Source organism: Rhinolophus sinicus, linkage group LG07 (assembly GCF_036562045.2).
Source record: "Rhinolophus sinicus isolate RSC01 linkage group LG07, ASM3656204v1, whole genome shotgun sequence".
NCBI lineage: Eukaryota > Metazoa > Chordata > Mammalia > Chiroptera > Rhinolophidae > Rhinolophus > Rhinolophus sinicus.
Window position 1 is genome coordinate 25,924,061 of NC_133757.1, and position 27,851 is coordinate 25,951,911.

General features: G+C 45.3%; 2 protein-coding genes across 5 annotated transcripts in view; one reads left to right on the forward strand and one right to left on the reverse strand.

Moving 5' to 3' along the window:
- The window catches only part of UBTD1 (ubiquitin domain containing 1), a 52,604-nt gene extending 36,024 nt beyond the window's left edge, over positions 1-16,580 (reverse strand). Inside the window, exons 1-2 of one of the 2 annotated variants that reach the window (XM_019724807.2) lie at positions 16,180-16,484; positions 11,787-11,825 (exon numbers count right to left, since the gene is read on the reverse strand). In XM_019724807.2, the coding sequence (XP_019580366.1) occupies positions 11,787-11,825; positions 16,180-16,249 (109 nt within the window). In that variant the 5' untranslated portion in view covers positions 16,250-16,484. Of the gene's footprint in view, positions 1-11,786; positions 11,826-16,179 lie in introns of both variants that reach the window. The other variant, XM_019724808.2, reaches the window with a different exon arrangement.
- A 491-nt stretch (positions 16,581-17,071) lies between these two features.
- Positions 17,072-27,851, forward strand: part of MMS19 (MMS19 homolog, cytosolic iron-sulfur assembly component) — a 31,016-nt gene continuing 20,236 nt past the window's right edge. For 2 of the 3 annotated variants that reach the window (XM_019724803.2, XM_019724804.2), the window contains exons 1-2: positions 17,072-17,226; positions 27,537-27,585. In XM_019724803.2, coding sequence (XP_019580362.2) covers positions 17,115-17,226; positions 27,537-27,585 — 161 coding nt within the window. In that variant the 5' untranslated portion in view covers positions 17,072-17,114. The remainder of the gene's footprint in view (positions 17,227-27,536; positions 27,586-27,851) is intronic. The other variant, XM_019724805.2, reaches the window with a different exon arrangement.

Sequence of the window (27,851 nt, forward strand, 5' to 3'; positions counted from 1 at the left end):
TCCCTGACTGCTCTCCGGCCCCAGCTCCCATGAGACTGGGCTGCCTCACCATAATCCTGCCAACAATCCCTCTTTCCCTGAGCTAACCTGGAGGGGCCTCTGTTCTCTGTGTGGAACACTTGACACTAGCTGGGGGAGCCCCAAAACCCTTATGTGACAGCCCTACCTGTAGGAGCCATACTCAGCAGGCAACAAGCAGGCTCTGCTGAGGGGCACTTTTCTCGTCTCCCTGTCTGATCAGTAAGTGTTTCACACACACCTGGTTTCCTCCCTGGGGACAGGGCTCCTCAATTAGGGCTGGAGGAGCAGACAGCTTTGGGGCTGTCTGAGCGGCTCACCAGTTCTCTTCTGAAGCTGCCCCCAATCCACGTAGGGTCAGGACTGGCCCCTGCGAGGCATGTTTTGTTGCATGTGACATCATCCCCTGACCAGGGCAGAGTGGGCCAAGGGTAGAGATGTGAACCAAGCTGGTCCAATCGAACTCACTCCCCTGGGAATCTGGACTTTGGCCTAGGAGATGTCAGTCTGTCTGAGTGTGGCTGGAACTGGAGCAGAAACACTTGGGACAGTGTGGGCTGAGGAAGGAAGAAGCCAGGCTGCAGAGACAAGAGACAAAGGGAGAATCTAACAAGATTTTTCTAGTCCCTGCTTAAAGCAGGACCCCATGGGGTCCTGAGCACCCCTGAAACCTTATAATAAATCATCTGTTTTGCTTAAGCTAGGTTCAGTTGGTTTCTGTTACTTGCAATGAAGGGGTCCTAATGCAGCTGGGATCTCCCTTGCGCTCCTCCAGGAATACAAAGCAGGGACTCAACAAACAAACTCACTGAATGAGGGAAAACTAGCCCCAGATTTTGGCTTTCTGATTTCTGCCAAAGGCACCGCTGTGCCCTACAAATACTCCACGTATAAAATGTGTAACTCAGCTCTAGGCAACTTAAATTCAACGTATTTTCCTTGGCTGAAATGCATTATATCCTCATTTTGATCTCTTCTGTGGGACAATCTGGCACTAAAAGAAAAGGCAGGTGGGAGGAGGCCAGCAAGTCAAACTGGATCCGCGAACTCTGTTAACCCTCCGACTACCCCACTACAAACAACTCTGCCCCGAGATCTCCTTCCCTCGGCCATACCCCCTCCCCCCGTCTACCCAAGACGACCATCATCTCCAAGATGTCACAGCAACACTGCTGATGGGTCATTTATGCCAGAGGCCATCACAAGGCCAGACCCAGGAATCCCAAAACTGGAGGAAACCTCAGAGGGTGGTCTTGCCTAGTGGTTTTCGAGTTGTGTGCTCTGCGGGACCCCAAGACTTCAGGGGACTCTCTTGAGGCCCTGGTCTCCTTGGCATCACCAGTGCAGTGCGCATTTGGTTGTATATATGAAGCTACCTAGTAAGCTTGCATTTGAAGGTGTTCTTAACAAATAGTACAAAATTCCTGCTCCAGACCAATTCCATCAGTCAGATGAGGAGCCAGGGCATCAGGCTGTGAGGCCGCACAGGTGCTAAGAGGCAGAGCCGAAGGAGAACTTTGGCCGCCTGACTCTCCACTGCCTTTCTCCCGAGGCTGCTCCTTTAGTCTCCCGCGGGCCTGGGTGGGGCCAGAAGCCTGGTCCCATGTGGGGAGCACTGGCGAGGGAACACGGGGGACCATGCCGCGCCCACCATCGGGCCCGGAGTCCCAGGTGACCCTGGCAGCACGGGCAGAGGGGCAGCGCTCAGCAGGCAGAACAGTATGGAGCTGCCCTGACGCCGGCCCTCCGCTATATATAGTGTCTCCCCTGGAATGGCCTCAAGCAGCAGCAGAGCTGGCGGTGTGGCAGAACCGGCTGTGTCCCCAACTGCAGAGGAGGGGGCTCTGCTGAAACTCTGGGTGATAAATGGGAAAGGAAGGAGTCTGTGGGGTGGGGGGGAGGGGAGGCGAACTTTTGAGATACATCAGGAGCGATTCTTTCCCTTGAACCTCTGGGCAGCAGAGGAGCAAACCTGAGACTCCTGTGGAGTGAGTCGGTGATGAAATCTGCGTCCCGAGTCTGGGATGCTGCAGCCCCTCCCTGCTGCTTCACAGGCTCTAGTCTTGGCTGCTCGCAGGTGTTGGGTGTCTCTTCCCAAACCGCATCATTCATCTGCACCCCATGTGCAGGAACCAGCAGAGGCTCTTTGACCTAAATGCCTCCGTTTATTATCAAGACCTTCCCTAACCTTGGTGTATAGAGCCAATTTGATTCTATTGTCGAAAAGAAAAGAAAAGCTAGAAAGATAAACACCAAATGAGGAATGGGGACTTTCTCTGGGTGCTAGGAGGATGACGATTTTCTTCTTTGGGCCTTCTGGTATTGTTCACATTTTTTTACATGAACACATATTAGTTTTACAATAAAGAAAATCATATTACTTGCTTCTCTCTAACCTTACCTTCCAAACCCTCTTCCCTTACCCTTAACACCTGTCCTATCCCACCTCAACTCATTCTAAAGTGTCTACACATTGCCTTTGTCTCTACTTGTCTACACATTGTCTTGCTTCAAATGGTATCTCACATTTGTCTTTGCTTCCTCCCCTAGATAGACGGAAAACCATCATGGATGGTGAGACATACATGTATAATATGTGCAAAAATATAACATGTTTGCAGGAATGAGCCAGGATGTAGCAGAAAGGACACAGGAAATGGAGTCAGATTTCCTGGGTCAGATACTAGTTCTACCTCTAACTTCGAAGGGAAGACCAATGGCTTAGCCAGCGGCTTAACCTCTCTGAACCAGTTCTTCCAGCTGAATTCGTTATAATTGCCAATTCCCTTCCCCTAAAAGATTAAGGATGGGTTCTGAGCAAGACTGCCAATCTCACAGCTTTTAAACAGGATCATTTCACCTGTAAAACTAAGGCCCCAGATCCAGCCTACAAAAGGGTGTTCCCATCCATATCTAAACTAGCACGAGAAGTGGAGGGGTGGGTAGCACTCATGAAGAACAGGGCCTGTAAGCTCAAGTCTCTCCTTGGACACTTCTCTGGTACAGGGTCCTTGGCACAGACCAGTGCCCAAGGAATGGTACTGCTGTCAAAAGTAGCAGGCTAAGCACCTGTCCAGGGCTGCAGGAAAAGTGACTGATGGTCAACAATGAGCTGGACATCCAGGCCCTGCATCTTCCATGGGACACGTGTCACAGCAGGACAGAGCTAGGCTCAGCTTCAAACAGGAGGGGTCAGATGCAGATCAAAGGGCCCGATGAAGCTTTCCTTCTGCCTATCGACTCCAAAAACTAGCCCATCCTGCTTCCCAGGGAGGGGGCCCAAATAACATACAGCATGTGAAGGTTTTAAAAATTCATTTGGGGCCTTGGTAACAGTAAGTTTCCAGCCAATAAGCCCCCCACCTCCTCAGCAATCTGCCCTGGACTGGGCCACAAACAAGAATATTACACTGGGCCAGAGCTGGATGACCTCTGGGTTCTGTGAACCTGATGTGAGAGCACAAAGGAAAGAAGGCCAAACAGCCACCAGAGAAGTCGGCCTGGGGCACAAACATGGCACGCAGAGCACCTCCAGCTCCCCAGCCTCCTCAGCTCACCCTGGACCCTCAGCACTGTGCGTCACGGTTCTGCCCACTGGGTGTGCCCAGGCGGAAACGGGTTTGGAAAAAAAACCAAATCACAGAAGCTCCGGGATTACACAGTCCATTCCACTGTGAGCTTCTTGAGGAAAAAGGCATGCATGCTCCACGATGTGCCCCACAGACAGCACAGTCCTGTGCATGGGACAGGGAAGATGCAGGGAATATTTAGAGGCAGTTTCCCATAGTGGTTAACGTACAGGCCCGGGGATTCAACTACCAGGATTCAAACAGCAGTTCACCCGCTGCCATGGGCGAGCATCTTAACCTAAGCCTCGGTTTCCTCCTCTATAAGGTGGAGGTAATTATGCCTACCTTAAAGGCTCATGTGAAAACTGAAGGCAATGATGTCAAACACCTAGCAGGGTGCCTCACACATCTGTGGCCGAAAATTAATAAATGGCACTGATTTCAGTAACGATGATTTCTAGAGCTGCTGTGAGGTTTTGGGAAATGAGATGCTCAGGTCATATGACCATTTATTTGGAGAAACAGTGCATTCGCTAAGTAAAAATCCAATGCCATGTGTGATATCCCATTATACAGAGGACAGTGTGGTCTGTTTCCGACACAATATGGGTGGCGGAGGTGGAAGGAGGGACAAATCCATGAAGGTTGTCACCAAGTGCACTTGCTCGCACATTCAGGCTATGTGCTGTGAGAACTGGCAGAAGTAGACTATTTGCTAGTCATGGGTGGCAATGACGTCAGTAAACCAGCTATACCTGTTTAGGGTCCAGTGAGCCCTTCAGTTGAAATTGACAGTGAGGCAGATATTGCATGGAAGGAACCCAGGGCCAAAATAAAGAACAGTGGCTTGGAATCCAAAATCTTTCGTTTCTCAGTGTGATTCTGAACATGACAGTTACAATCACTGAGCCTCTCCCCTAAAATGAGGACAATCTCACCCTCAGTGAACTGTCAGGAAGATTAGATGAGATGTGCATAAAGTACCTGCTGCAGCGTCTGCCGCACTGTCGGTGCTCAAGAAATAAGAGTATATAATAATTATAAAACAACTGTTTTCTTTTCTTTTTTTTTTAAATATAGTTGCAGGGGGCTGTGTATCAAGTGTGGAAAGTGGCTCTGCCATGGATGTTTATTGCCAGTTTCTTGGAAGTTCATGGAGGAAGTGTTTACAGTTGACAAAGTGCATCAGAGAAATGTGGGCGACTCCAGGAAGGAGGTTCCAGGAAGGAAGCCCCAGCGGACCCAGAGGTGTGTGCCAAGCTGGAGATGGGCCACAGCAAACTGAGGGCACTCCTGAGCCCTGGGCTACCAGGCAAGAAATGTTTGCATGTGTAAGAAGATAGCCCAACCATAGCCACTGGTTGTTGCTGGAATCAGCAAGAGTGTGGGGGTGTTGCAGGAGATTTGTTACTAAGAAGAGTTGAGGGCGGGCCCGGTAGTTCAAGTGGTTGGAGCTCTGTGCTCCCAACACGGAGGTCAATGGTTTGATTCCCACATGGGCCAGTGAGCTGCGCCTTCTACAGCTAAGATTGTGAACAACGGCTCTCCCTGGAGCTGAGCTGCCGTGAGCAGCTGGAGGTTGGCGTGAGCTGCCATGTGGGCTGCTGTGTGATGCCGTGGGCTACCATGTGCTGCCATGAGCAGCCGGTGGCTAGCGTGAGTGGCTAGCAGCCAGTGTGAGTGGCAGGCAGCCAGCCTGAGCTGCCATGGGCTACCGTGTGCTGCCATGAGTGGCCGGCAGCCAGCGTGAGTGGCCAGCAGCCATCGTGAGCTGCTGTGTGCTGCCGTGAGCTGCTGTGTGCTGCCGTGGCCGGTGGCCAGCATGAGTGGCCGGCAGCCGGTGAGAGCTGCCATGAGCTGCTGTGAGCAGCTAACCGACGACCAGAGACCGAATGCCTCTGCCTCAGCTGGGGAGAGCGCAAGGCTCATAATACCAGGAGGCTCATAATATCATGGGCCAGCGAGCTGTGTCCTATATCACTAGACTGAGAAACAATGGCTTGAACAGGAATGACGGGGGGAAGGGAGGAAGGGGGGGGGAAGAGTTGACATTGCCAAGTTTTTGTGAATGATTCACATTTTTAAAAATGAAGCTGGATTGAAGGCTATCTCTATAATAACATCACTCTTGAGCAACTTGCTTCCGATTTGCTTTCCCAAATGAATGATTAGAATAACAAGAATGGTAGAAAATCAGTTAGTATGCTCAGTGGAAGCTAGGTGTTGTGTATAAACTTCATCGGCCATGCCTCTCAACTTGGAGGGAAGAGAAAGGTTGGGGACAGCTGGCTTAAATACAGTGACAAGCATGGTGATAATAGTAAAAAATAATAACTATTTATTGGGTATTTTAATATATCCCAGGCACTATTCTAAGGACTTTATGTGCATTAACTCATTTAATCCTCACAACAACCCTATGAGGTAGGTACTGTTATCTTTATTTTTCAGATGAGGAAAATGAGACCCAAAAATCCAAAACAACTTACCCAAGGCTAACGAGCTGAAGGAGCTTGGATAAAAAAATGCAAATGGACACTAAATGCGTAAAACACTTGTTATAACTGTCATAATTACCTGCTACCAAAAGAAAACTGTATCTTATAAACAACTTCAGATTTTGCCAATCAAAAGAAATGCATGGCCAGCCTTTTCTACACACTCTAGGGGAAGGGCTAGAGGGTGGACAAAATCAGGTTTCCCAGGTTCTGTAGGGGAGGCTACAGTCTGCTCCTCCCAACACTCTGGGCTGAACAAGTCAGCAGAATACAAGTCCCCTAAGGAATAATGAACTTTGTCTTAGTTATTGTCATTAATAACTCACTGCCATCATCTGCTAAGCATCTGCTGTGTGTGGGCACCATGCGGATCACTTCATATACTTCATCATATATAATCCTTGATACACTATGTGGTTGTACTCTTGTCCCATTTTACAGATGTGGAAACCGAGGCTCCGACCTGAGGCTTTCTCACCATAGCGACAAAGCACTGCCTTCCATGGCTTCTGCCTCTCTGCTACATAGTTGTCAATAATCCTGGGCAGCTTAACATCCTCACTAAGTCTCAGTATCATCATCCACAAACCAGGAAAAATGATTCCTGCCATGCCTACCTAACAGGATGGCTGTGGCGATCAAATGATACCTAACACTCGAGAAAGCACTTTGAAAACTGGAAAATGCTGAGCAAAGCAAAGGAGTGTCAGTTTTATTAATTACAAAGAGTGACACCTGATCCTGCAAGCACTTTGCTAATGTGACTGTTGCCTCTTTTCCCTTGGGAACTTGGGATAATTCTAAGGCACTCTTTTCTTCAAGTCCCTGGCATCTGGGAGTTGGAGAGTGGAGGTTCATTCTGGAAGGAGAAAATGATGTCTGCACTCTGTGTTTCTCTGTAGGAACACAATCTTGGCTGAGATTCTATTACTTCTAGAAGACTCAGCACTTAAACAACATTCAATACATATTTATTGAGCACCTACTATGTGCCAAGCACACGGGAGTCCTAGGGGTGCAGGTTGGGGTCTATGGGCTGGGAGATTAAAAGAGGTGACAGCAATGGGAAGGGAGCAAAGTGGTTATGGTCCCTGGAGCTCTGCAGGCTTCCCAGCTGACCTCCCAGATTCTGTTCATGGGGGTTGGGGGAGGGAGCTCACAACACAACGGAATAAGCTCTGAGCACCAGAATCTGAGTCAAAGTACTTAACCTGAGTTCCAGCTCTGCCTCTTCTCAACATCATGACCACCAGCAATCAATTCACCTTCCTGACCATCAGCTTTCCCACATGTAAAAATGGGTAAAAATGTTCCCATAGGCAAAATGGGGACAATCAAATAAGTTGATTATCTGAATGGACCTAGCATGTTGCCTGAAGGTACTCAATAATAAACTCTTATTTAAAAAACAAAAAACACGTCTTCTCTTCCTCCCATTCCAGTGAAAATAAACTACAGTGGACAAACAGCTCGGGCTCTGAGATCAGACCACTTGGGCGCCAGTCCTGGCGTTGCTGTTTACAGCTGTGTGGCCTTAGGCAGGAAATGTTACCTTTCTAAGGCTCGATCGCTTCATCTGTAAAAAGGTGATAATAGTATCCACCCATAGAGTGGTTGTGAGGTCTGACTGAGATACTGCATGTGATGCTCCTGGCTCATGGGAAACACCCAGCAAAGGAGAGCTGTTGCTACTGCATCTCTTCCAGCCCTTAGAAACAACAAAACTCCAAGTCAACGGGCTTGCCTCTACGACCCAAGCTGCTTGGGGACTGGCTGGCTGCCTAGGCTTGGGCTTTGGTGCCAGCCTCCCAGAGGAGACAGGTACAAATGAGGAGCCATCCCCATCCCCCACTGGCCCCAACCTTTACCCTGCAGAAGGTGCTCCAGCCCTTTTCCTGACAGGTTCCTCTTTCCAAGGGCAACAGATATAGAAGTTGCCAGGCTGGGGCTGGTCAGAAGTGTGGATGCACACTGAGCTCCAGCCCCCTTCCTTGTAAGCTCAGAAAGCAGGGAGGTCTTGTTCCTAGAAGCTCAAAGAGAAGCCCATGGCCTCAAGCAGCAGACAAACGCCATGTTGCCACGTCACTGTAACACTCCCTACCTTTCACTCATCCTACATTTTCCATTTGAACCACAGTCCTGCATCCCTCACATGCAAAACGGAGCTAAAAACCAGTGGTGCTCAACCAGAGTAAGACAGCATTAACATTCTTTGGGAGCCAGATGAAAGATAACACAAAAATGTTTTGCTTAACTGGAGGCATCCATCCATCCACACATCCGTCTGTCTGTCCATCCATCCATCCCAAACATTTGACCACATAGTTAGAAACCCAGAAGCAAGCCAAATTCTGACTTACCAGAAATATGTCACAGACTCTCCCCACCCAAGCTCCCATACTTGTCTCTCTGGGGGACCCCGCAGGCTTCACTTTGAGCCCATCTACACTTTCTCTAGGCACAATTCTAACAAGCTCAAGAAATGGGAGGTGTTGCTATTTGAGCCCAGCAGATGGGATCTCAAGAAGTGACTACTATGATAAGTGAGATACCACTTCACACCATTAGGATGGCTACTATCAAAAAAAAAAAAAAAAAAAATCCCACAGACAATAGCAAGTATTGGCAACAATGTGGAGCACTAGAATCCTCATGCCCTGTAAATGGTGCAGCTGCTGAGGAACACAGTATGGCAGTTCCTCAAAAACATTAAACACAGAATTAAGATATGGGTTAGCAATTCCACTTCTGGGAATATACACAAAAGAACTGAAAGCAGGGTCTCAAACATATTTGTACACCCATGTTCACGGCAGCATTATTCACAATAGCCAAAAGGTTATTATAGACGCAACCCAAGTGTCTGAAGACAGATGATGGATAAGCAAAATGCAGTATATACATACAATGGAGTATTATTCAGCCTTAAAGAGAAAGGAAATTCTGACACTGGCACAATATGCACGAAACTTGAAGACATTATGCTAAGTGAAATAAGCCAGACAGAGAAGAACAAAAACCACATGATTCCAGTTATATACAATACCTGGAGTAGTCAAACTCTTGGAGAACAAGGAGAATGCTGGCTGCCAGGGACTAAGGGAGGGGGGAGAATGGGGAGTTTGTGTTTAATGGGTACAAAGCTTCAGTTTGGGAAGATGAAACCAGTTGTGGAGATGGATGGTGATGATGGTTGCACAACAGTGTAAATGTACTTAAATGCTACAGAACTATCCACTTACAAGTGGTTAAAATTTTATGTTATGTATATTTAACCACAATTTTTAAATGGGGGGGGGGATGACCACTGACTGACAGGGAGAAAACAGAGCAACAATTATAGGTGGAGACATGAACCCCAAAAGCACAGCAGCAGAAAACCACTTAGTTCAGGGCCTACTGCTCTAGAGACTTGGAAGCCCAGGAGCCTTATGCTGCCATAAGCACAACAGCTGATTAGGCAGGACTCTTTTCATTCAGAGCTCGGAACAGGATTCAAGAGCCTACCCACACCAATAATGCTGCTTGGGACCTTGAGGTAGGTCCCTTTTGAACGGGCTCTCTCCTGGCAACTTCCTTCTGCCAGCCACCAGTTCACCCCACCCCCTCTTCTTTCAGAGATAAAGGCTTTTGAGAGAAAGCCTTTGTGGTCCCCACCTCCAAGCAGGTGCTTTGTACATATAGATGCGAACTCAACACCATCGAGTTGCAAAGAGAGGTTATCATACTCAGTATACTTTGCTTGGAAGCATATCATCTATTTCAGAAAGAAATAGAAGATTCCTAGGGCTGAAGTACCGTGTTTCCCATCCAAAAATAGTTTTTAAACATTTCTTTTATAGTTTTGCTCTTTAAAAAAAGAATAAGCTTCAATGATCTGGGGGGGGGGGGGAAGGGAATCACTGGGTATGGGTTTTTGTGTAAAAATCCTGTAGCTTTAAATAATAGAAACTTTGTAAGTTCACAAAGTCTCTTTTCATCCAGGATCTCACTTGATTCTTACAACCTCTCTGGGAGGTGGGCAAGGTAATAGTCATCGAATTGTACAAATGGGGAAACTGAGGCTCAGAGAGCTCAAGAGGCTTGTCCAAAGTCACATACACAATTAGGAAGGAGAAGAGAACCAAGGCCTTACTTCCCGTCAATGCCAGATGAGGCTCTGGGTTGGGACTTCATATTTGAGCAGATCATACAGCCATGAAAGTAATTTAAAAAAGTGTTAGCTTATTTTACCCCCATAACATCTCTCTGAAGTAAACTGGATATATTACCATCTTTTGATTTTTTAAACAGATCAACCAAGCACAAATAACTTGCCCAACATCACTCAAGAAAGTGGCAAAGAGACAGACCTCCCCACTTTTGAATGCACTTGACCTCGACCACTTCCCTACAATGTCTTAACCTTGACATACTCAAAACTTAAAGGAGCTCATGAAGTTTTTATATAGGTTGTACCATATTTCTGTGAACTTGGCAGGGAGTAGATATACCTTTATTCTCTTTTTAATAGCTGGAAAAGAAAAAAAGAGGTTAAAGAAATCTTTAAGTTCCTTTTCAGCTCTAAAGTTCTATGATTCTAAAAATTCCTCAGCAAGCCAATGAGCAGAGAAGCCTGGAATCCACATCACCCACCTTCCTGCCTCAGTTTATTAGACCACCTCGTCCCTGCCCCTTGAGTTAATGACTGCAAACACCAGGTGTGCCTGTGAGGCGGGGCCCCTCTTACATAGATGCACGCATAGAATGACAAGAAAGTGCTACTGCCTAGCTAGGGCCTTAGTAGGGAGCTTCACTCTGCTCTCCTACTGTTTCCCAAAAAATAAGACCTAGCCAGACAATCAGCTCTAATGCGTCTTTTGGAGCAAAAATTAATATAAGACCCAGTCTTATTTTACTACAATATGAGACCAGGTCTTATATAATGCAATGTAATATTATACCAGGTCTTACATTAATTTTTGCTCCAAGACATGCATTAGAGCTGATTGTCTGGCTAGGGCTTATTTTCGGGGAAACACAGTACTTCAGCCCTAGGAATCTTCTAGCAAGAGGCTTCCAAACCACAGGGAATTGTGTCCCAGGTATCTGAGTCCTTCCCCAGGCCCAGGGTGAGCGAGAAGCCAGGCCCAGGAACAGATCACCACTCTGAGGTTGCAGCTTAAGCCCCTTCATTAGATACCTGCCCGAACACCCATCTACTATGGGAGCGCAATCAGGTCTGCTCATTCCTGCTCTTCTATAACCCTCACCAACTCCATTAGACACACTAATTTCATCCAACAAATATCAGGCATCTACTATATGCCAGGCACTGCTCCAGGTACCAGGGAGTGCACAAAGAATCTCTGGCTGCACGCAGTAGGGGAGACAGCCAATGTCAGATGATGGTAAGTGCCATAAAGAAAAATAAAATAGGGGAGGGTGGTAGATAATGCTGACAGCAGGTGGTAGAGGGAAGGGGGTCGATTTTTAAAAGGATGGGCTGGGAGGCTGTGACTGGAAAGGAATGTCTGAGGAGACCTGGAGGAGGAGAGGGAGGAAGGGACCCATACAGCTATCAGGGGCTGGATCAGGGGAGGACGTGCAAGAGAAGGCTTCAGAAAGGTAAGCTGGTGGAAATCATTTCGTGTCTTGTAGGCCAGCAACACAAGGACTCTGAATGAGATGGGGAGCAAAGGAGCAACAAAATCTGACTTACGGTTTACAGCATCACTCTCGCTGCTGTGCTGAAAATAGTCTGTCGGGAGACAAGGGAGGAAGCAGGAAGGTCAGTTAAGAAGCTGATGGGAGCTTAGATCAGGGTGAAAGTGATGAAGATGGTGAGAGTCAGGTTCTGGATGTATTTAAGGCAATGCCAACAGGATCTATTGATTAAGTGGATGTGGAATGTGAGAGAAAGGGAGGAGGCAGGGATGACTCCAGAATTTCAGGGGCCTGGGAAACAGAAAGAATGAAATCACCATGAACTAAGATGGAAAAGTCTGAAAGGAGCAGGGGGTGGTGGTAAGGGCTCATTCTGTTTTGGGCACGTTAAACTGAGAAGCCTTTTAGACATTAGACGTGTTGTGCAGGCTCCAGAATATATAAGGCTAGAGTTGGAGAGGACGGGCTAAAATTATAAATATGGGCGTCACCAGCATACGTAACAATACATAATTGTATGTATACTCATACAGGCTTTCCACGTATGATCACATGTAATTTGTATGATTATATGTTGATTGTCTGCCCCCCTAAACTGTAAGCTCCATGTGGCCACGGACCATGTTTCTTCATAGCCAGCAAGGTACCTGGCATTCTTAGTAAATATTTACTGAACAAATGGAGAAGTTGCCCAATTACTCTCTCAAGAATAGCTATAGCGGCCCACACAACGAGAAGCTGACTGGTTGCCAAGCCCAACCAGCCCAAAACAGGGCCCTGGGTCTGTCTACCCCAAGCTTGAGATTCCAGAATGTAAGTGGATACGCCTGGCACATCACACAGTCAGATATTTGGGTTTCAGCCCTGCCACATTCTCAAAGGGTGGAGCTGGGCAAGAGACCAGCCTGTTCTACCACCTCTTATTTCATCCTCACCCACTTCATGGGCAGAGACATTGATCTACCCAAGGTACATGTCTGGAGTGGCAGGAGCCCCCCCCCCCAGAGGAGTAAATCCCCAAGTATTCTATGCATCATGCCAGGTGCACCCAGCACCTGAAGGGGAGAACACAGAACCCACTGGGGATGCATTAAGAGTAACAGTTAAAAAAAAAAAAAAAAAGAGTGACAATCACAAAACTCGATGAAATGAAAGAATCACCTAATTCTTCTTGCTAATGTAAGACTGCCTGATCAGTGGGCGTCATGTCTCTGCTTTACCCGTCAAGAGACAAGGAAGACAGAAGTAAGGCCAAAGGGTGACATGACAAGGCATAAGATTTCAACTCAATAACTTTGCAGTTTTCACCAGTTGCCCTTGTGAAGATGATTACAATGGCTCTCATGGTGTAGTCGACCATCTGAGATATTAAAAGTGTGACCCAGAGAGGTTTGATGACTTGCCCAGGGTCAACCAGCTACAGGCCCAGGACTAGAACTCAGGTTCTAGCTCTCTGTTGAGGGTTTCTTCTGTTACACCAGGGACCAAGGAAAGGTAAGAATTACAGTGAGAGCGAGGGGAGTTTTAGGCATTGGTGTTACAACATAAAACTATGTCCTTGTCAAAAGGTAAACTGCAGATGTTACAGGAATGCCAGGTGCACATGTGAGGTTAAGAAGGATTTCTTCCCTTATACCAAACTTGTCATCTTACAGCGTTTTCCCTTGGCTTTGGACATTATGAATAAAGAGCTGTTCAAAGTGGGACCCAAAGAATTGAACAAATGATATACTAGCAGGTAAAAAAAATGCAGATATATACTTCAGGAAAAAGTTTACATGAAAAATTCAAATGGTAGGATGAAGTTGGGTCAGCTTTCTAAAATCAACAAATAATGAGTGCTTCCTCTGTACAAGTCATTGTGCTAAATGCTGTGTGTGTGTGTGTGTGTGTGTGCATGCGCGCAAGCGTGCGTGCGTGTGCATGGTTATATAAGTGAGAAAGACAGCCAGCCACAGACACACACACACACACATACACACACACACACACTCGGATAAGATAGAACCCAGGTCTTCAAGGCTTGCACTGTAGTTGCTGATGTAAGACTATAAACATCAAAGAAATGACTAATAATATGGAGTAGATAATTGTTAAGTGGCGTAACATGTCTGCAGGAGTTCTCAGAAGCAGCAATCAGGTCTACAGGGGAGGGGGTGGCACTGTCAGGCAAGGTCCTTCTAGAAAGATATGAGATTAGAGATGGACCTTGAAGGCTAGAAAGGGTCTTGACAAACAGGGGGAAATGGCATGAGCAAACACTGGCGGCCTTTATTGTCAGGTAAGAGAAAGAAATCATGCCTTAAAAATAAGGACTGGACCAGATTTGAACAACCTTGAAAGTAAAGTTCTTGTATAAGTGAGGAGGGACAAAATTTTTTTCTGAACATAGAACGATAGGGCTTGAAGCAGGTTAATTTAACAAACAAAACGTCTTCTGGGGGGACCATGGTATGCAGGCACTGGATGAATGACTGAAGATGATTTTGCCTTTGATGGGGAACTAACTTACACCTGGGAGATGAGATGGACTTGAGGTGACAAGCGTGTGAAGTAGAATGTGAAGGGACAGGTTTGTACCACCTGCTGAAGGAAACCCGGCAGGTCCCAATGACTAACTGGCTGGGAGGCAGAGCACAGGAGGCAGAGAAAGTCGGCAGAGAGAGGTCTTCAAAGACTGAAGTGAGGCAGCTGCAAGGATGGAAGAGCATAGGGAAGCTGCCTGAGGGGGAGACACAGAGCTTGGTTTTAGAAGTGCTGAATCTGAGGATAACTACATCGCAATGTCCAGTGTGCATTCAGCGACACGAGTCTGGAGTCTGAGAAGGCATAGTTGAAGATACAGCTTAAGTGTCTCCCCAAAGGACAAAGAGTTGTGGGACTGATTAAAATTTCTCTGGAAGGAAGTGTAACAAGAGAAAAAAATGGAATGTCTAATTGAACCACTGGTGTGCTCACACCTAGGAGGTGATGGCGGACAGGAGTGAGCTGAGAAAAAAACCAAGATAGTCTAATAAACACCACGAAGGGAAGGGGGGAGAGTTTCAAGTAGGAGAGGGCTGTCGACAGTGAAAAATGCGACAAAATCAATCATGTGGACTGAGCACATAAATAATAAATATTTGTTGAATAAACGAATGAAATAAAGGAAGAAAGGCTTTGGGTTTGAGAATCAACTTTCCTCAGTCAGAATGGCCAGGGTTGCCAAGAGGATTTCAATGTTAAATTTTACCCTGTTCCTACAAAAACACATTTCTTCTTCCACAAGTCATCCTGTCCACAACACAGACATCCTTCCCTGCTTCTCCCATGTTTCCCCTCATCCTCTTTCCCAGTTTCCGCAAATCAACCAACACACCTTCGGTGTCCAAGGAGACAGGAAACTCCAACTAGAGTTTCCACTTCATTAACAACTCTGCCTGTGGCTCCTCTTACATAAAGGGATATGTGGCAATTGAGTGGAAGAGGAGACTATGTTCTAGCCCCAACTGTACTACTAACTAGCTGTAAGAGTTGGGGCAAGTTGCTCAACCTCTCTGGATGTGGGCTCTTTCATAGATAGGAGGAGGTAGGTCTATTTGGACTCCAGACAAGCTTAGAAGGTGCCTTTCAACTCTAAAGATCACGATTTTTAAAATTCCCAGAAGGTCCTTGCAACAACCTCAGAGAAGGAAGTGAGCACAAGACCCAGGGAAACGACCGTCAGACCTCTTCCCGGGGCGAAGAGCCAGGATAGGAGTGTACCAAGAAAGTGAGAAGGCGCTGCCTGGCCCTCGCGGATCACCAGTTGAAATCCCATTCTCGTGGCTGGAAAGGACCCCAAGGATCCCAACAAACCCGAGGGCTATTCCCACCCCGCACCCCACCTTGTCTAGACTCCCAGACGGCCGGGAGGCTCTAAAAAGCCCTGCGGGAAAAATAAAGATTTCTTTCCCAGAGTCCTGCGGTGCTTTTGCAAGTCGGATTCCGGCAGACACGATCTGCAGCCCGATAATGACACAGACAGTCTTGGGAAAGAGCGACTGTTCTCGCCTCGCTTGCTCCGAGTTCTGGGGCCGCCTGGCCGCCAGAGCCATGCCCCGACGGGCCGGCGTCGGACCCCGGCCCGGCTGCCCGGCCAGTGGGGCCCCTGCCCCGGGCCCTCCTTCCCTCTGCCGGCCCCGCTGCGGTTTGCAAACATTTCCTGCCCCCGCCCCCACCCCCACCCCCACCCGGAGCTTCCCAGTTGGAGAGAGTTGGGCTCAAAGCCGGGTCAGCGCTCGCGGTTGCCCCAACTAGACTCCCCTGGCCACAGGGCTGGGGAAGGGGACCCCAGTCTGGCTCGGGGACAGCCATCGGGGAAACCCGGCGCCAGGAGCCATGGGAAGTCGCCTGGGAAGCCCAAGGCTCGGGCAAGGAGGGGACAACTGGCGGGGCGCCCGTGGCCCTGTACCCTTCCCCGTCGTTACCTGCTCGCTTGCGGGGGTGTCCTGGGGCGGCCGGCCTCTCCCGGCGCTGTCTCCCCACGCAGTTGCCCATGCTGGCTCCTCAGCCGGGCCCCATGCACCGGAGGCGGCGGGCTGGTCCGCTGCTCCGCGCTCCGGCGCCGGACGGCAGCGTCCCCGGTCAACGGCTCTTGCCGCCAGCCATCGGGCGCTGCTGGATCTGCCCCCGGGGGCGCGCTGTGCCCCAACGCTGGCTTCGCCACAAACTTTGCGGCGAGGGGAGAGAGGAAGGTGGCCGACTCCCTAGCACAGTCCCAGGTGGCCGGGCCAGGGGGGCCCGCGACGGTGCCCGGCCCAAGACCAGCTCCGCTGGAGGGGCGGAGAGAGGGGGCGGTCACCGCCGCGGCTACACCCGGCTAGCTCGCGGCTCCCGGCTGGGGCCGGCCCCCCGGAGCCTGTCACTCACCTGCCTAACCCCGCCCCAGCCCGGCCCAGCTCCTTGCCGTGGGCTCGCAGTGCACCCGCCGCCGCCTCCGCCACCGCCCGCCCCAGGTGCGCATGTGACCGACGGCACCGCCCCCTCGGGCCGGGTCTGATTTTCTCATTGGCTTTCCCCAGGGTGCGTACCGCCCCTCGACCCCACCCAACTAGGGGCCCGCCCCGCCGCCAGTCTCCCGGGTAGCAGGGCCGGGAATTATTCGCCTTCAATGGCCCCCGGCTGCGTGCCCCGCAGCCACCTCCCCTCCCCGCGCCGCCACGGCCACTCCAGGCCCCGCCCCTTGGGGGAGGGCCCATCCCACTCCTCCCTAGAACCGCCTGCCCTGGAGCCGGCAGGCACGTGATCCAGGGAGCGCCCCGCCTTCTGCTTCCACCAGGCGATTGGCTCAGGGGGCGCATGCGCTGAGAGTTCCGTTCCGTGCCACCGCCCACTTCCCCTCCCACGGTCTCCAGTTCGCGTCATGGCCGCCGCCGCCACTCTGGAGGCGGTGGCTCCCACAGGCGCCCTGCAAGGCCTCGTGCACGACTTCGTCATGGGTCAGCAGGAGGGCCCCGCTGACCGAGTGGCTGCAGGTACGGCAGACGGCGCTGCGCGGCTCCCGCGTGGGGGCCAACGGGAGGGAGCGGCCTCAGCACAGACGTGGGGCGGGAAGGCAGTGAGGGACAGCGATGACTTTTAGAGATTGGTCTCGGGCAGATTGTGAGCACCGCGTGCTTAAGAGGCGTAACGGTTACTTGCATCTTCCTTAATACGCCTTTACGCCCCTCATCTTGGTTTATAGCCACCCTGTGCGCCGGCACGGGTTAGGAGAGTGATTACCATTTCACAGGTGGGAATCCGGCCTAGCGAGGCAAGAGGCTCGCAGATCAGGCAGGTGGGGGAGCTGGGATGCGGCCCCAGGTCCTCCAGTTCAGAATCTGGTGATCACGTCGCGAAAGCACTTTGATCCTGGGAGGTTAACGGGACAAGAAGCATGTTCAGAGGCATCGGCTCCAGTCGCGTGGCATGTTGGGAGGGGCAGGGCGGCCTGATCTTTGACGGGCTGTAATTGGAGAGAGGAGGAGAGAAGCCAGCCTGAGGGGAGTTTGAGATGTTCTACGTATCTTGACGACTTTCCCTCCGTTTCTTAGTAGTAAAGTTCTTGATTAATTTGCTTCATGACTATTTTATGTGGTGTTTGTTTTTATATTTTTCCCAGATCTCCAGTTTCCTGCATTTGACAAGTTCAGGGATCTCTTAGTTCTGACAGCTTATATAAGATTTAAATGAAACAAATTGCAGGTTTCTTTGGAATTCTCTTTTAGAAAAAAAATTTAGAAGTTATTGAATATTCGGAGGCCTTCAGACCTCGTGTTACATAAGGGAATACAAAATCTCATGAATACAGAAGAGTTTTGCCTGTTTTTGAAAATTTTGCGGTCTTGAGAAAAAGTAAAGGACGCATTTCTCTTGAAAATTTAACATATTAACTTTTAGAATATGTGATAAATGAATAAAGTAAATCTGCAAGAAGTACAATACGTTGCTCCTTAGCAATTACACTTTTATCCAATTATTCGTTCAATAATTCCACCATTATTGAATATATGTTATTCTTTAAACAGATGCAAAGCAATAGGAACATAAATACGAATTAGACTAGCTATGTATCTGCCACTGTCGTGTGGTGGGAGAGAAAACCATGCAAACAGATAGTACACTACACCATGAAAAGGGCTATGAAAGGTACGTGCAAGGTGGCATGGAAGCGTCAAGGAGCAAATGCTTGATGCTGCCATTCCACTAAGCTGAACTGCCTACAGCTTTATGAAGCTTAGTGTGTTATTAGTGCTTACAATTATAATGAACAAGTACAGTGTGTTTTCAATGTCATTTTTCCTGGTGTTTTATTATGAACATTTTAAAACACAGCAAAGTCTAAAGAATTTCGTAAGAAACATACATACGAGTACCCCACCACCTAGATTTTGCCATTAACAATTTAATGTAACTTGCTTTATCACATATCTATCCATACGTTTAATTTGCAGATGTCAGTACACTTCCCCCTAGATACTTTGGTAGGTGTATTTGTTTATAGTTTAGTTTGGTGTAAAATTCATATCCAATGAATTGTACAAATCCTGTGTATAGTCACGGATTTTGAAAAATGTATACACCTACCTCCTACCAAGATAAAGAACATGGCTATATCAATGTTATTAGTAACTATTCTTTCACATTTATATATCATGAACACAAGAATTCTGCATTTTTCAAATGCAGAACACACTTGAGAAGACGACGTGAATAAGGATGGCCAAGCTTTTATAAATGTCCTTGTAAAATTTATGTTTTTATACCTGAAAAAAATGGCCTAAACTGTTGTCTAGTTTAAATTTAACTCAGCTCAGCTAAGACTGTAACACCAGCCCTGTTGTAATTTAACCCTTCAGACTAAGAAAGGAGGTTGGTAGGAACAGATAAGTAACAGGGGTAGCAACATAAGGTTGAAAAGGTTTGGGGGGGGGTGCGTTATGCATAACCTTGGATTCCAGGCAAAGGGACTTGAATGATCTATTGTGGTTAATAGGAGTCATTGTAGATCCTTGAGCAAAGGGGTCGCATAATGAAAGCAAATTTGAGAAGAATTAAATTGGTATTCCCAATCTTAGATTACAGCCCTAGTTAGGGTTGTAGAAGGCTGACCAGGTTTTGAAGCATCCCTAGAATAAGATGGGATCCTCCATCCTAAGTCAAGCTTTGTTAGTGCTGAAAGGACCACTGTCTATTAAGCCACTCACAGTGGTAGCCTCTCCTGCAAATTGTAAATGCAGAAGGAACACCCTGTTATCACAGAGGCAGCTACCACAACTTTGTTTTGTATCTGGGTTCCTGATGAAAGTAAGTATCAGATATAAAGGTTCAAATGATGGAAAAGAAATGACCTGGCAGTCAAAGGCTGCCACTACCTGGCTCCAGCCTTTACTCTCACTATTCCCCTCCTGGACCTTTAGTTCCAGGCAGCCACCTTGATTTGCTATTCCCCGAGTGGTTTCCTTCCCTAGCTCCGTCTAATCAAAGGTAGATGTAGGATTCAAGGCCCAGTTTGAGGGCTCACTGCCTACCCTCAAAGTGTTTTTTATTACTTCAACCAGACATCATCTCACACTTCAGAATCTGTGTGGTGTTTATTTCTCAACCACTTATAAACTTATTAGCAGACTTGTTTAGTAGCTATTTCTGTACGGATCTCCACATCCTACTCTGCCATTCCTACCAACAGAGTCTCCTGGAGACTAGCATAAGTAGATGTGCAGTAAAAAACTGAATAAGTGAATGGAAATGAGAAAAGGAAGAATCTGGAATTTGAGGCCTAACTAGTTATAGGGCTTGAAGGAGACGGAGAACTCTAGGACGACCCCAAGTTTTTGAGCCTGATGATAAGCAAAAGAGAAGTACTTTGTCCAAAAATGGAGGTTGGGAAAGGAACTAATTTTGAAGTGGTTTTTGGACATGTTGAAATTACAGGTGGTGGATATAAATTTTCATCCTCTTAGTTATTTATATTTTCTTTTTTTCAGCCTTTATTATATTGTCCCACATTTGTGATTCCCTGAGGAGACCACTGTTCCTGAATCCAAAAGATTGCTAAAGGACAGTAAAATATAGTTCTGAGAAATGTGTGTAGCACCCTCAGCAGAAAGGACATTTGGAGAGCTTAATTGGAACTGAGTCCTGATTGGGATTTTTCTTCTTCCTGCGTCCTCATATCCTCCCCCTTCCCCTTTTGGCTGCTGCTCCAGATTCTCAAGAGGCTGCAACTCCATCAGACAGAGGTCTGATTGTGCATTCTATGTCAGGCTCATGTAAATACATCTTTGATGACTCCTCAGTGCCCCACACGAACTGGTGCCCTGCTGTGGAAGTTGTGTGTAGTTAGGAGGTGCTAGTAGGTCCATTTTTAGAGAGCAAATCTTGGACAGCTTGCAAAAGCATAGGCCTACCTATATAATGAAAGGAACTTTCATTTATTTTTTCCTTAATGCCAGTGATACTCCCTTTAGGAAAATTAAGTCTTTATTAGCTCTTTCATCCCAGCAGTCCAAGTACGCAATTAACAGTACCTCCAGATATTCAGGTATTTTTCATTTGGGAGTATTTATAGTGTTAAGAGAATGACGCACTTAAAGTTAGTGAGAGATGGTCCATAAACCCAGGAATTTTACTCCTTCCTTATGTTAACCCAGTCTGTTTATATCACTGTGGTAACGCTGAACTTCTTACACTGTGATTGTGTTAGATGTCTTTCTGCCCCAACAGACTGTGGGCTCCTTAAAAACTTCCTGTCTGTGTTTCTATCTCCAGCCTATAACACAGTACCTGATTTATATTAGGTGTTCAGTAAATGTCAAATGAAAAAAATGAAAACAAATGTGCATGACAATTTTTTAAAAGAATTATGGAGGAAACACAGAAGAGGGATTAGTTCTGTTTTGGGAATCAAGTAAGGTTTCCCAAGAGTTGACATTTGAGCTGAGTCTTGACGAGTTGAAGTTCCTCAGATTGAGAAGGGCAGAAAAGAGGCATTCCAAACCAAGGGAATGTTTACAAGATTAAGGGTATGGAAGAACTGGACATGTTGCAATTTCATGTGACTGATAGGAGTCATGAGGAAAGGTGAGCTAGAGGGGGCTGGGGACTCGACTGTGAAGGACATCACGCCCCACACGGTGAGGTCTTAGGCGACAAGGAGCAGCTGGAGATGGGTGGGCAGGAAGGTAACTGCATTTGTGGGAGGTGATTCTGGATGGAGTGTGGATGGATTGGAAGCCTTTTTTTTTTTTTTAATTGAGGTAAAATTCACCACTTTATCTTAAGTGTACAGTTCATTGGCTTTTAGTATATTCACAATGTCTGCCACCATCACCACTGTCTAAACATTCCAGAACAGTTTCATCAAACATGGATGGCTGTGTTGAAATCTGTCGCTATATAGTCCGGTCATAGGGATGAAAAGGAAGAGTCATATTTAAAAGACATTTCTGAGGTAGACTCCACAGAACTGAAATAAGATGTTAAACTTAGCCACCTTTGTTGAAAGCATCCTCAAAATACTGTTCTAGTTTTTTTTGCCACCTTACCATTTTCTTAACTCTTATTTACTGTTGTGTGATAGCTGTAAAGCTAATGCAAATAATACCTTTGTTTTCCCCTAATTTTGTATTATTTTTATACTTCACTTTTTATGTTTGTGCTGCATTAATTCAAGGTGGGATCCTTGTGAAAGATAACGAAAACTAAAGGGCTCTGCCAGGAGAGTTCACCCATATACTGGGATTCAAGGAATCGTGCAAATGGATGTTTCTTTGTAATGATAAAGCAGCTAGCTGCATAATGAGGGATATTGAATGCTGAAGAAGCCTTTTCCATTTATAAAATTTGAGACAACTTATAGTAGTGGAAATTGGCTGGTAGGAGGCATGAGGGAACTTTTTCACGTGATGGAAATATTCTGTATCCTGATTGGGGTGTTGGTTACTCAGGGTACATTTTTGTTAAACTTATCAAATTATCAAATACCTGTGCATTTCACTGTGTAAATGTTACCTACAGTTTTTAGAAAATTAGAGGCAACTAAATTAGGCAGGTTTTTGTCTTACAGCACTTGAGGGATTTCCAAAGATAAACCCTTGCCCAGCATCCACGGAGACTTGGATGCATCGGGTCAGTGATGATGAAGAATGAATGATTCGGTTCCGTGATGTTCTTTGCTAGTAACAGTGATCAGTCCCTTATACCTTCCTGTGTACAATTACTAACTCCTTCTGATACTAGTTTTTAGATGGGTTTTTCAGTAGAGTTTTCCTGGGCTCTAGCCAGGAGTTTCCAAAAACAGTACCCTTTTTCAGCCTCCAAAATAGTGCAATACTCTTACGGTTTATAACCCAGAAATGGGATCTCTCTTCACTTAAGTGTTACCATTAAGGAATGGGGTATAGAATCCAAATATCAGTTCCTTGGTTTGTCTTGCTGGTCTGGCTGCTGCCCCTTCCCCCACCCTATACTATGGCCTGCGTATTTTTCCCTTGGCTCTTTCTCAGGAGCAGGGGCAGCAGCTGAGCTGGCCTTCCACATCCTGGTACGAGTAGGGCTAAGAGTGTCTGATGTCTAACTTGGTGCCAGTCGCCAGCTGTGATTCCCAACTAGACTGCTCCTTTCCTCGGTCTGATTGGACTTCTCCTTATTCTAGTACCAGAGCGGGTCTGTGCCCAGCTCAGCTCACAGACGTTGCTCTGAGACCACAGACTTAAGGAGAACTGGAAATTGAGTTTTCTCAAGGCTTTTTTTTTTCATTGTAGCCAAAGTCCAACATTTAGAGTTAGGTGGGTCAGGAACCTAAAACAGGCTGCTGGAAGTAATTGCCTGATTACCACACCTTATGGAGCTAGAACTCCTCTCTGTTAACCAAACCCTTAGGAAGATTACTAATCTTTTACTCTTTGTTTCTCCTTTGAAAATATATCCTAAGATGCTTCTGTTAGATCTATGTGAATTACTGTTGTGCTGTTAAAATTGCATTTTAAAAAATAAGTAATATATTCACATGGTACAGTATTCAAAAGATGCAAAAGGATATGTAGTGAGAATTCTCCCATCCCAAGATGGAATGCAGACTGTGACAAGTGAATCTACTGTATTACTAGTGTATGATAGATATAGCCTCACTTAAGGGGGTGGGGGTAAAAGCTGATGTGAGTGACTTTGGAAAACAATATTTTGTCTGGAAACTATAATGCTTAAGACAAAACTGTACATAAATACTGCACTCTGCTTATAAATTTGTTTCTCACAGAGGCTGAGAATTCTAAAAGTAATTTATATCTTTACTAGGGTTGAAAAATAATAAATGGTACGTAATGGGAACCAGGTTTCTAGCTGTCAGAGAAATGAACCCTGTGGTACTTTACTATGATCTTATGTTTAATATATATGGAAAGATACAGGAATAATGATAGATATGTATGTATAGGTGGGTTAGAATATGTACATATATTCTCCATATATATTCTCTCTCTCTGCTAAGGAGGGCCTAGAAGCAGGGACACTTCCAGGGAAATGAGCACAGCCACACCCAGATGTTGGTTTCTGGTACCATTCTCCAATAAAAGGAACCAGTACTTCTTGGAGAAAAGGTTGATTGTAGGTCTGGAGCAGGGAAATTACAAGATGAGCCTGTAGTACAGTAAGTCCTCACTTAATGTCATGGATAAATTCTGTGACTTTAAGCGAAACAAATAGAGAAACCAATAGGCTAATTGATATAAACAAGGGTTAAGTTCTTCCGACATTTCATCAACTTTACAAGGAAATGATGCTGAACAAAACGACAGTATTTGAGGACCTGCTGTATTTGTAATGCCAAAAAGTAAGAAAGTGCTTTAAAAAATAAAAGGATAGGTAGTGCATGTCAATGAGACACAGGAACCAACCTAAGAAGCTCCCACTGGCTAAAGATAGAAATTTGAGCAACAAAATAACCTAGTATTGGATTATGAGTCTATGCTGATATAAAATAAAGTCCTAAATAAAGAGGAAGAAAGATGAATCTCCCTTACAGAATAATTCCAAAATAATATAGGTAAGATGTTCCTCCTTCTAGGAAAATGGAGCTTAATCTTACCCTCCTTCTCCACGTTGAGTGTGGGCTGGATTTAGTGATTGCTTTCCAAAGGAAAGGGGGAAACAGTAACTGTATAATGCAGAGACTCAGCTGACACTACCTTCACCAAGTGATGAGAGTTAAAATCACCAGTGATAAGTCATGTTGATATTGTGTACCCGTGATACGAAATCATGAGAAGGGCACTTGTCTGTGTTAGTCGTCCCAAAATCCATGACCCCAGTCTAAAAATAAGGAAAGCATCAAATGAATGCAAATTGAGGGACATTCTGTAAAGTACTTCTTTAAAATATCAAGGTCATGGAAAAAGAGGAAGACTTAGAAACTTTCACAGACCAGAGGATTTATGATGGCTAATTGCAGTGTGGTATCCTTAATTGGATCCTGGAACAGAAAATGACATTAGTGGAAAAACAAGTAAAGCTCAAAGTCTAGAGTTTAATTAATAGTAATGTACCAATGGTAACCTCTCCTAGTTTTGACAAGTGTATCATGTAAGAGGTTAACATTCAGGGAAACTGCAGGTGAGGAGTATACAGGAACGCTCTGTTCCATCTTTATAACTTTTCTTTAAATCTAAAATTATTCTAAAATACAACCTTTATTTTTAAAAAGTCTACCTCTCAACTTCATAGGTATCCAGTGTCTGCTTCTAGAAACAAAAAATATTACTAGTACCTTTTATCTTCCAGAGATATAAGTAAATACGAATAGAAATAAATCCCTCCCTTTAAAAACAATACTATGCACATACATATACTATTTATGTACACTGTTCTGCTTTTAGATCTTGTCCCATTATCAGCATATATATCAGGGGTGCCAAAAATGTATACAAGTGGACCCTGGTCAACATTGCTCAAGCAGTAGTTCGCCGTAATCAAAAGTGTCTGGACGCTGATGGTAACCACTCTGAGCACCTCTTGTAATTGCAGAAGTCAAACGTGACTTGTATTCATCTTTTGTTATCAGTATATATTAGGTATTACAATTTTAATAGTTTATACATTTTTTTGGCTCTGTGTGTGTGCATGTGCGCGTGCAGCTTCAATCTTTTTCACTTTTTTTCCTAAGTAGCTACAGAAAATTCCATTGTATGGATGTACTATAATTTATTTAACTGGTTTATTGATGGCCATTTGTTTGTAGTCATTAGCTATTATAAATAATTCTGTAATGAATAACCTGATAGATACATTATTTTGTACTTCTAAAAGTATATAGAATAAATTTCAAGATTTCCTGTTAAAGCATATGTACACTTGCAATTGTGAAATTACCCCCCATAAAGGAGTTGTTCCAGTTTATATTCCACCTACAATGTGTGAAAGTGCCTTTTTCTGCATGTTATCACCAAACATAAGTGTTAGGAAGTTTTTTTATCCTTGCCAATCTAGTAAATTAAAAACAAAGTTTATGTGTAGTTTAATTTCTGTTGTGAATATGGTTGAGCATCTTTTGTGAAATGCCTGTTCGTTTTTTGTTTCTGTCCATTTTAAAATTGGTTGTTGGTCTTTTTCTCATTGATTTGTAGGAGCTTTTTATATATCGGTAAAACAGCTCTTTGTTGTAAGAATTGCAAATATTTTTTCCCAATTTGTCTTATGATGGGTTTTTTGCCTTGCTGAAAATCCAATTATTTTTCATATAGCTGATTTTTAACCAATCTTTCTTTTATGGCTTCTGAATTTTATGTTATACTTAAAATTTTCCCTCATGTGTTTTTTCTTTAATCCATTTAAATTTATTTTGGTGAGGGGTGGCCGGATGGCTCAGTTGGCAACAAGGTTGCCGGTTCAATTCCCACATGGGATGGTGGGCTGTGCCCTCCACAACTAGATTGAAGGACAACGACTTGGAGCTGATGGGCCCTGGAGAAACACACTGTCCCCCAATATTCCCCAGTAAAAATTAAAAAAAAAAAATTTATTTTGGTGAAAGATTCAGAGCCAATGTTAATTTTTCCAAATGTATTCAATCATCTCAACATCATTTACTGAATAGTCTTGTTTTTCCCATTAATTGGAATATGATTTTTAAAATCATTTATTCTCATAGGTATTTGTGTCTGTCTAGACTTTATTCTGTTTCCATTGATATCTTTGTCTGACTGTGGACTCCTACTACACTGGTTGTTTTGGGTTTTTCTTTTACTTGTGGAAAATTTCAACTATATTCAAAAGTATAAATTATTTTAATTGTTGTGACTTTATAACTGTCTTTTAATACCTGGAAGTTCTGCCTTTCCTCCCTACCCCATAACTCTTTTTTTTAATTTGCCTGTCTAAGTATATATCATTTTTCACACATTAACATTAGACTAAGCTTATCTAGTTCCCCCCAAAATTCTACTGCTTATCTTAAAATTATAGAGATTATCTTAAAATTATAGATTACTTTGGGAGATTTGTCATCTTGAGTCTTTCAAGAATATGGCTTGCCTTTCTGTTTGTTTGAGTTTTCTTTTGTGATCCTCAATGGTTCTTTAAAGTTTTCACCATTTACGTCTTCACATTTTTAAAGTTTGTATCCAGGTATTTCTCTACTTTTTTTTTTGTGGGAGGGTGGCTATTGTAAATAGGATCTTTTATGTATATATGTATATACATATATATGTATATACATGTATATATATCATTTTACAAGCTATTGTGTGTATATATGTGAAGTGTTTTGTGTTTGTTTTTTAATTTTTATTGGGGAATATTGGAGAACAGTGTGTTTTTCCAGGACCCATCAGCTCCATGTCAAGTCAGTTGTTTTCAATCTAGTTGTGGAGGGTGCAGCTCACTGGCCCATGTGGGAATCGAACCAGTGACCTTGGTGTTATGAGCACCGAGCTCTAACCATTGAGCAAACCAGCCGCCCAGAGTTTCTTAATTTAATAATATTAATTTTCTACCCAGCCACCCTAATGAATTATTTTACTTTGTGATATTTTTTCAGTGTTTCGCTTGGATTTTCTGGGTACACAATAATGCACATGTACAATCTACAAATGCTATATTTACTTTTCAGTTTTTATACCTTAAGCTGAATATTCAAAGTGTTACATGTTACAGTAACGCTTCTCATTTAGAAGGGGCTCTTAGCAAGTATAGTGGGCCCCATGGTACAATCCCTAGGGTAGGCAGGAAACATTGCTAATTAGAGCCATTGAACCCAGGGATAGGGTTTGGGTTTTGTTTTTTTCATATTTCTTTCTTTTCTTTCCTCTAGGTGTGAAATCTGGAAGCTATACAGTGTTACAAGTGGTGGAAGCCCTTGGGTAAGAGGCTCTGTTCTAGAATGCCCAGCCCAGCCTATGCATCCTCAGAAAGTTATTTTGTGCACCCTGCTTTCCTGGAGCTAATTGGTCCTGAATTTCTCCTACTGTAGTCCAACACCTCCCCTCCCCGCTATCAGAAGCTCAGGCTAAGCCTGTGTTTCTCCTGATAAAAGTTTCATGCCACCTGACTAAGGCTCTAAGGAAGTGTTGGGAACACGCAGCCTGTGGCCACATCAGCCCCTGGGTCAGCCCACAGGTTTGGGGAG